General features: G+C 38.6%; 1 protein-coding gene across 1 annotated transcript; it reads right to left on the bottom strand.

Moving 5' to 3' along the window:
- On the bottom strand, window positions 1–3,414 carry LOC100245087 (uncharacterized). The gene is made up of 3 exons (XM_010662042.3): window positions 2,829–3,414; window positions 2,659–2,747; window positions 1–821 (listed from the first exon to the last, which is right to left on the bottom strand). Exons 1-3 carry the CDS (start codon window positions 2,903–2,905, stop codon window positions 31–33), a joined length of 957 nt encoding a protein of 318 aa, XP_010660344.1. The 5' UTR covers window positions 2,906–3,414; the 3' UTR covers window positions 1–30.
- Window positions 3,415–9,701: the final 6,287 nt, after the last annotated feature.

The raw sequence follows: 9,701 nt of genomic DNA, 5'->3' as shown, positions 1-9,701 counted from the left end.
TCTCTCTCTCAACAAGTTGAAAAGTAACAACTAGCGCTTCTGCGCTTTCCTCCGTCTAGACTGGGCTTTTTGCCATTTCTTTCTTGAAACCAATTTGCTCTTAGGTTTCAACTTTAACTCAGGTGAAAACTTGTAATTTGGATCTCTCATACGCGCTTGTATATCCTTGAAGAATTGAATATTTAATTTCTTAGGCCCACCCTGTCTCAGCTCCGCATATTCTGGCCCTGACGCAATATTTTCAAATGCTCCTATTAGGATGTCAAGATCACTCATGACCTCCCACACATTGGTGTACCGTCCATCTGGTCCTTTCTTCAATTGTTTCAGAGCATTCTCAACTGCAATTTTCCTAGCTTGCTTTCCTGGGGACATCTCCTCTGGTTCATTTTCAGCTTTCAATAGTTCTGAAATGGTTCGATGCTTAGGTGGTTCCTCAAACTCGAATAATTTATCTAGATATGCATCACTCTTCTCATTTGGGTAGGCTTCTGTAGGAATATCATCGTCATCATCACCTTCACTACCAGTCCAAAGTGTCTTCTCCTCATCACTTCCCGACCATACACTTCTTAATTCATCACTGTCATCAGCATCAATGGGGTCTGAATGCTCATTTGCTTCCTGCTTTACTCTTCTGATCTCTTCTTCAAGAGGACCTTGGCCTTTTTCATCATCACTTTCATCTTCACTTCCTGTCCATATACAAGACTCTTCATCCATTCCTTTCTCCCAGGCTTTCCTGAATTCCGCATCCCCAGGTTTTACATTGCCAAAGAGATCATAATATTTACGTTCTCCACGGGCATATGACCGTGACACTACAAAATATTCAAATATATTCCAGATGCATTTAGCGCAAAACAAATAATATAAGAGGAAAAAAAAAATTGGGGGACAGAATGCTAACATTGCTAAAACTGGATCTTGGTGCAACCATGTATCACTAGTCAAGAGAACAAACTTAGTGAAGCCCAAAAAAACTTCCTGATGTCCAAAAAATTTTACTGAAGTCCATTCATATAATTTAGACCTTAATGAAACTTAGTTGTGTCAGACTGTCAGTAAATGTAATATCATGCACATAATTTAATAGAGAACTTCAAAAGTTGGTTCTAGCTGATAACAGTGATCAAAAGTCATTTTAGGTCCAACTAGTAGAAAGCTTCTATAATTTACTGGAACTGAACAAATTCAAAAATAAAATTTTAAAATTATCTTCTCAAGACAGTTATCCTGGAATGGTGATATTTTGGTCTTTTTTTTTGTAACTTTATTTATTTTTTATTATTTTTATCATAATAACTAAAAAAAATACTATTGATACACAATAAAAAATGGAAATAAATATGCGGTGGGGCTTGAACACATGACCTCCTTACAAAATAGGCTTTGATACTAGGTTGAAGCACCAATTTTCTTAATAGTTTAAGCTTGTAGGATTTGGATTCATTGTATATCATGCTCTTTAATCCAAAGGATGCAAAAAAACTTAATATTATTTGTCATCAATCATTAATCTTATTTTACATCAATCTTATTTTTATGCTTTAGAAAACCATAAAAACTGAATAAAACTATAAAAATAATAACCGAACCTATGTAGTAACTTATTAAGACTCTTCTTTCTTTTCCTAAAACTATTAGATCATTTAAAAAATAAAATAAAAGCAGAAAATTTGTTTATAGTAGTAGAAACCTTATAGAAACTTCTTTTAAGGAGAATTCTAAAACTTTTCAGAAATACCAACTTTTTTTTAAGAAGTTTAGAACATTCTTTGTCTTTTTCTTTTTGGGTAGATCTTGTATATTCATCCTCATCATGTAGACTTTGAACTATTTCTAATCAAATATGTCAAGATTAGAGTGTTGTTAAGATGTAAATCAGTGACAAATACATTAGCTTGTGTTACCCCAATTATGATCTTTTTCTTTCCAAATGTTTTAACTTAAGTTTTAAAGCAAGTTGCTTTAAGATTTAAGACAAAAGTAAAAACATCTTAGTTTTTCCATTAGGACAAAGTTGTTTTAGACAAAGTGATTAAAAAAAATACAAACAACTTAATACTTAACACTATTAAGTACTATTTAGACTTAAGTTAAATTAAGGTCTAATTAAACTTAACACCATTAAAGCCTACAACACAAGTAAATTTTGACACTTTTTCCTCACAAGTACTTTATCATCAGTTCAGGATTGCTTCCTTCTCCCCTTCTGTTGTAACCTTGTTTGTACACTTAATATTAGTCAACCTATTATGCTGTTTATTTACCCAAAGTTATGAAAAAGTAAAAAATTAGAATATATAACACAGAATCACTCTACAATGATTAAAATTACACCGAATAATTTTAGTTCATCAACAAATCAAGGTATACATATTATATGACTGCTCAAATCTCATGAAAAAGTTCAGCAGCCCTGCACTACACACAAGAATCGTGGCTTCCAGACGGTTAAATAGGGCAGCCAAGTGGAAGAAGCTGGAGATGAATTTAAGGCAGACGTGGGATACTGGCAAGAATAAGCTAAAATATACAGTAAAGATGTCTCCTCTTCTCTGAGAACTTTTAACAAACACGTGGGCTACACAACACGTACTCCAATCACAATCTTCACATGCAAGAAAACCCAGTGACTGAATAATAGAAAATCACCTAAGAATGAAGGCAGAACTTGTAAATTGTGGGAAACCCATAGATTGACTCCATTCCTTGAAGTAATTGTGTCAGAAAGAGCCTCTAATCTGAAACACCAAACATGGGATTTCAGAAAATAAAATCACGAAAGGAGATTAGTGGAAGAGAAAAGGGTTAAGAATGTAGACCTTGGTTCCAAACGGGGTTTAGGGATTCTACAGAGGGATTGGAGGAGCGAAAGGCGTGAGAACAGCCTTTGTGCCATCCTCTCGTTTATTTTGTTGGATAGCGGTAGAATTTCAAACTCGATGGCGGCAAACCTACAAACCCTACCAGAACTAGGAATGGCAACAGGGCAGGTTCGGGACGGGGAAAGATATGCGTATATGGGTGGTGATGCAGACAATACGCTAATGGGTCTGGAGAATTTTCAGGTCAATGCTGCTGGTTTTGTTGGCTTGGGAGGTTATGGATGGAGCGAATTTCAAGATTTTTCTGCAGGGTTTCCGTCTAACGAATAAATGGCAACATCTATATGCATCAATCCCCTAATTCCTTCTATTAATGATTATTATTACCACCATACTTTCAGTTCTGCACCATACCCTCACTAGTAGCCAGAAAAACCACACTTCAGTAGTCATGCAAAATACAAGCTCGGTCATGAGAAAAAGTAGACAGATTACAAGATGTCTTTAGCGATATCGACACTCAAATAGGTACTCAAACAGATGGTTCATTGATTACAATCTTTCATCTTTGTTTATTTGATTTCAAACTTTTTGGGATTTATTCACTTAAGAGTGGAGTGATTGATACATTACCAAACAAATCTCACACAAGAACCAAACAAAATGAATGATTATTGCCAAACCATTCATAGCAAAAGTTATGTGATGTATTGCATCTAAAACCCAAGTCTCAACTGAAACCTTGTGGGTTTGCTTCATAAAGGGAAACAAATAATGTGATCTAATGACTAGTAGCCAAGGCATCTCGATCTCCTTATTCACTAACATACTAGAATATTTAACTTTTGAAGGGTATTAATAACTAGAAATAGCACCATCAACGAACCCTCCCCTCATGGAGATTCATATGGTTTGAGGGACTGACTGTCCACAAAACTAGTTGGTTTAAATTCAGATGAAAAAGCTTTATGAAGACTGCTTAGAGGGATCAAGCTTTATGCCCCCTGCGTGCCCTCACCCCTCAAATGGGAGTTCCTAAGGTCCACTCTATCCCCTTGTAGTATTCTGCAAGTTCACAGATGAGATTATGCAGAGGCTTTCTATTTTACAGAAGCCAAAACCCATTCTATTCTATGCAACCTTTTCTTATCCTCTGCTTTTTCCCTATGCTATATTGCAACAGAACAATTCTTATCATCTTTTCCCATTTAAAAGTTTTATATTTCCTGCAAAGTACAGTTTCCTTCTGTGTAAGATTTAAGCAATTCTGACATTGCTATCAAAGGCCGGAAACTTAGAGGAGGTATCAAAAATAAGGGAGGAAAAAACAGAGAAACCTATCCTGTGATGGTTCTGAAAAGGCATTTGGATAGTGAGAAATATAGCATAAAAGGGATAGCATGAGTTTTCTCTTCAAAAACTATTAAATTACAAGGAAGAATATTGACCAAAAAGTGTGTATTTTTACTTTGAAACACATCATCTGTTTCCCTTTCATACCGAATAAAAGAAAAGTTTTCCATATGAATACTACTGCAGCTGGCAGGTAAAAGTTATGGATAAAAAAGAACAAAATACTGGAAGACCCTGGCTCAACTACTTTGAAGAATGGGTCTGGCCTTGTGTAATTAATGCTAATCATTATCAGGAAAATCCAAAGTTGGAGATCTTACTCAATAAGGACAATTGGAAGGAACAAATTGGTGGCTTTTTACCTTCTAGTCAGTAAAAGATGGTGCACATTTTACTAAATCCCCAAACTCAGAAGTAGAAATTTCCAGAAACTAATGTCTTATGGAGATTTCTTAAAATTTATGAGAAAAAAAAATTATAGCTTACTAAGGAACTCATATAACGTTGCCTATAAACTCAAATTAAGAGCTGCATAGGACTTACTATCCTCCTATCATCCACTGCTATAGTACAACCTCTGTACCATTACAAACTTATCAAATTAAAACCATGTTATATCAAACACAAATACCTTTCTACACTAATCTTGGAGTAGGAATTCCTAAATGAACAGAAAATCCTCAGGTATGACTTTTCCAGGCAGGCAAATATACCTTCCTCTGCAAGCACCAATATATCCTTGATTATAAAGGGTAATGATTTAGATGGTAAAACTTGGTTTCTAAATGCCCATGGTTGTTCATGAGAAAATCTTTCCTTCTTAAATGCTCGAGTTTCTTCCTAGATTTTGTACAGTCAACAACAGGAACTGAAAATAAGCATACCTCAAAGCTGTCAATCACCTTTTCTGGTAGAGAAAAGGTTCTGTGTAAAAGGCATTTTGGTTAACAGTCCAAATCATCTCATATAACTTTCAATAAATATAATCAAGCACAATCAAATTGGTTACTAAGATGAAGTTTGTGGCCATCACAGGCCGATTGAGTTTGATGAGGTTTAAGTCAAACTGTTTAATTAAGGTGAGCATAAAGTCTAAGTACTTGATGCTTTCACTAAACCAGTAGACAAACAAGCAAAACATGTGATTTCCAAATAAAGAAAATCATAAAATAGAGCTAATCCTTAGAGAATAAATAGAAATGATAGTATACTCCAAATCCAAAAGGAAATAATTCAGCATTTGAACAGTAAGGAACCAAGCATGTACTCATTGTACCAAATTGTTTAATTAAGTTGCAATTGTTTATGAAAGTTACTAACAGACAACAGTACTTGAAAATCAAACATGCAAAAGTAAACAACAGGATAAATAAAATAATTCAAGGACAAAAAGTTGTAAGCCAAAAATCTGTCTATGTCAAGGATTGTCTCTATAACAATATAAGCCAATAATTGAATACCTCTACCTTGTTCATTATTCTTCTTTACTATTAATTGAGCACCATATTTGTGACAGAAATAGAGAGAATGGTAAGGACCTTGAAGGTCTCTGTGGAGAGGAAGACCTTCCGGGTTAGGTTCGAGGGTGAGGTCGGAGGGCAATGGTGTTCGATAACAGAGCACAGTAAAGGCTCTATTTTCGTCTTAGGCTTTGAGAAGGAGGAGGTTAGTTGGTTGATAGAACAGTTGACAAAGGCCATTAAGATGAAGATTTTTATGGGTTTCAACAGAAAATTTAGAGGAAAGACCAGAGTACATCTACTGGAGGTTTGCTTCAATATTCATGGCAGGTTTATAAGATTATCAGAGTTCGCCTCCAACAGGAAGTCAACTTTTCTGGTAATACCTGAGGGAGAGAATGGCAGGGGATGGGAACTTTTAAAGTCTGCGTTGTATTCAATGTTGGTGGTCCCCTCCTCGAGTTTTAATGAAAAGGGAAGGCTGAGCAGGGAAGGAAGGATTTTGCACAAAAATGTGGGTCCCTTGCAACGGTCCTTTGCTAATGTAGTCAGAGACGAAGGTCCGAGGAAAGGCGGCCTTGTTCCAGTTGGGAGATGGGCGAGGGTTATGGTGTGCGAATGTCAAGATGGTGCTATTAACTGGGCTGAGGTCAGCCGGGCTATGGCGAGAAGGCTGGGGCACAAAGACGTGGTGACAATCGTCCCATTCGCCGGAGGAAAAGGATTGTTTTTGTAGAAACATTAGAGGAAGCTTTATCACTACACAATTCAAGGTTCATCAGGATTAAGGGCGGAATTACAGCCTTGTTGAGAAGATGGTTGCCAAAGGAAAATTCAGAAGTAGAGGGGAAGTTCAAGGAAGGTTGGATAGATTTAAGGGGTTTACCATTTCATTTATGGTCTGAGGTTCACTTGAAGAAAATTATGGAGCAATGGGGGACGGTGACAGAGATCGATTGGTGAACATTGAAACTTTTTTATCTAAGCAAAGTGAGGGTGAAAGTGGTAATGAAAGAACGATCGATTCTCCCAGCTTTGATTGAGGTGTTAGATGGGGGTTGGGACTTCACAGTTTCAGTCGCAGTGGCCGGGAAGGAAGACGGTAGTCAAGTTAGAGAGATGGGTGAGTCAACTCGGCAATTGGCTGAGGCTCACACGGGGACAGTTGGCAGAAAAAGGGCAGAGGAAGATAGATCAACGGCTGGAAAAGGGTCTTTGGTTGGGGCAGTTGGCAGAACAATGGAGTGGAGAGGTGGTCAAAAGGCTGAGAACGCTCCTAGGAGGACACGTGGAAAGAACAGGACGTCAATGGGGAACAGCTGGTCCCAACCTCCACTGCATTCGAATTAAAAAAGGCAGAGAGCTGGATCTGTTGGGCCAAAGCAGGCTAGAAGGGTCAAAGCCCAGTCAACTCTCCAGGATGGGTTTTGGGCCTCCAAATACATGACAAGAGCCCATCCTTTTAGTAAACCCAGCCCATGGTCTCAAATTGATGTGGGCTGGAAGAAGGAAGTCCATGGGAAAGGCCCGATTTAGTCGTTGAGCCAAGAGATGGGAGACAATCAAGACAGATATTCGAAGGGCCCTTTACACAGATTTATTCTTTCTGCAAAAGGGAAGGCGAAGACAGGCCACGAGGATCCTAAAAATCAACAGAGGGGCTCCACGATGAAGTGTGGTTCAAGGAAGCTGTGGAATGCTCTATTTCCATCAAGCTCTGTATGCCGACAAGGAGATCGAAGCCGAAGCGAGCCACTCACGATTGAGAGATCGACGCCAGTTAGTGATACTCTTCCATTGGAAGACGTCTCCAAAGCGGGAACACAGTTGGGTCAAGGGTGTTCCGAGGAAGGAATGACGCCGACGAAGGAAAACGCAAAGCAAAGGAATCTTCTTAGGGCTCCTTTGCAGTCAAAAGGGAAGGAGAAAATGTGCAATATTGCTAAAGAAGGAGACGAAGCAGGTTTTAAATGTTTTGTGGGTTGTTCTCATAGTGGATCTTCAGTCACAGATCATCTTTCTTATCCCGCAACTAGAGAAAAAGGGCTCAACTTTGAGGTTTCTTCTCATCATTTTTCTCAACCTTCTCTGCCTTTTCATTCTCCTTTCTCTGGCGTGGCTCCTCCATACCCGAGTTCTTCTGCTATCGATCTCTCCATTCCAGCCTTTCAATCCCAAATTCTTACGAAAAATTGAGTGTTCTCTGAAATTTTTTCAAAAAAAGATGATATTGGGGCTTATCGTCTTGGGTTTGTTGGCATTCCTAACCGTGATGATGCGGTGCCCCGGTTGGCTAGATTGAATCTTGTGTCTGAAAGCTTTAATTATGATAAGACCAAACCCAGCTCGCCTCATGGGGCCCCTATTCTGGGTACAGTTAGACAGGGAGACACTGAGTTCTCCTAGATGGGTGGGTTCCAAACTGAAGGTCTTTCCCCTAGCAAAATGGCTAAAGTTTGTGAGGTCTTAAGTTCCTTGGATATTAAGGTGTATTCAAGGCGAAAGAATAGAATTGCCATAGACATTTGAGTTCTGTTGGCGTTGGTTAGGAGGTATAGGGTCAGTGAGGTGTTTTTATGAAGATCATAAGCTGGAATATCAGGGGGTTGGGATCTAGGAAAAAGAGAAGAGTGGTTAAGGATTTTTTGCTACTTCAGAATCCGGATGTAGTGATGTTTCAGGAAACAAAAAGAGAGGTGTGCAACAGAAGGTTTGTAGGAAGTGTCTGGTTGGTTAGAAATAAGGAGTGGGCTGTTCTCCCGGCGTGCGGGGCTTCAGGAGGAATTTTAATCATTTGGGACTCAAAGAAAATGAGCAGTGAGGACGTGGTAATTGGATCTTTTTCTGTCTCAGTCAAGTTCTTGATGGATGGATGTGGACCTTTGTGGTTGTCTGCAGTTTATGGTCTAAACAGCCCCTTAACTAGGAAGGATTTTTGGGTGGAGTTGTTAGACCTTTTTGGCCTTACTTTTCCTTCATGGTGTGTGGGAGGTGACTTCAATGTTATAAGGAGAAGATTAGAAAGACTGGGTGGCTCTAGATTCACTTCTAGCATGAGGGATTTTGATGGCTTTATAAGAGAACATGAATTACATGATCCCCCATTACGAAATGCCTCTTTTACTTAGTCAAATATGCAAGAGTTACCGGTGTGTAAGAGATTGGATCGGTTTCTCTATTCAAATGAGTGGGAGCTTTCATTCCCTCAAAGCCTTCAAGAAGTTCTTCCTAGATGGACATCGGATCATTGGCCGATTGTATTGGATACCAATCCTTTCAAGTGGGGTCCTACACCTTTTAGGTTTGAGAATATGTGGTTGTAACATCATAGTTTCAAAGAGTGCTTTAGCAGTTGGTGGAGAGAATTTGAAGGAAATGGTTGGGAAGGTCACAAGTTCATGAGGAAGTTACAATTTGTTAACGCAAAATTGAAAGATTGGAATAAGAATACTTTTGGAATGCTTAAGGAAAGGAAAAAAACCATCTTGGATGAAATAGCTAACATTGATGCCAATGAACAAGAAGGGGCTCTCTCTTTTGATCTCGCTGTTCAAAGAGCTGTAAGAAAAGGGGAGCTAGAGGAAATAATTATGAGGGAAGAAATTCATTGGAGACAAAAAGCTAAAGTAAAATGGGTTAAGGACGGGGATTGCAACTCAAAGTTGTTTCACAAAGTGGCTAACGGGAGACGAAACATGAATTTCATCAAATTCTTGGAGAATGAAAGTGGTTTGGTGTTGGACAATTTCGACAGCATCACAAAGGAGATATTACATTATTTCAAAAAGCTCTACTTGAGTCATCCTGGTGAGTCTTGGAGAGTAGAAGGTATTGATTGGTCCCCTATATCAGAAAAGAGTGCTTCTAAGCTGGATTCCCCTTTCTTCGAAGTAGAGATCTATAATGCCATCTTTCAGTTAGATAGGAATAAGGCGCCGGGGCCCGATGGTTTCACCATAGCAGTGTTTCAGGATTGTTGGGATGTGATCAAGGATGACTTAGTAAGGGTGTTTGCAAAGTTTCACAATAGCAGGATTATTAATCAAAACACCAATGC

This window comes from Vitis vinifera, chromosome 14 (assembly GCF_030704535.1).
Source record: "Vitis vinifera cultivar Pinot Noir 40024 chromosome 14, ASM3070453v1".
Lineage (NCBI taxonomy): Eukaryota > Viridiplantae > Streptophyta > Magnoliopsida > Vitales > Vitaceae > Vitis > Vitis vinifera.
The sequence above is the reverse complement of the archived record's forward strand: the minus strand, read 5'-3'. Positions and strand labels throughout refer to the sequence as shown.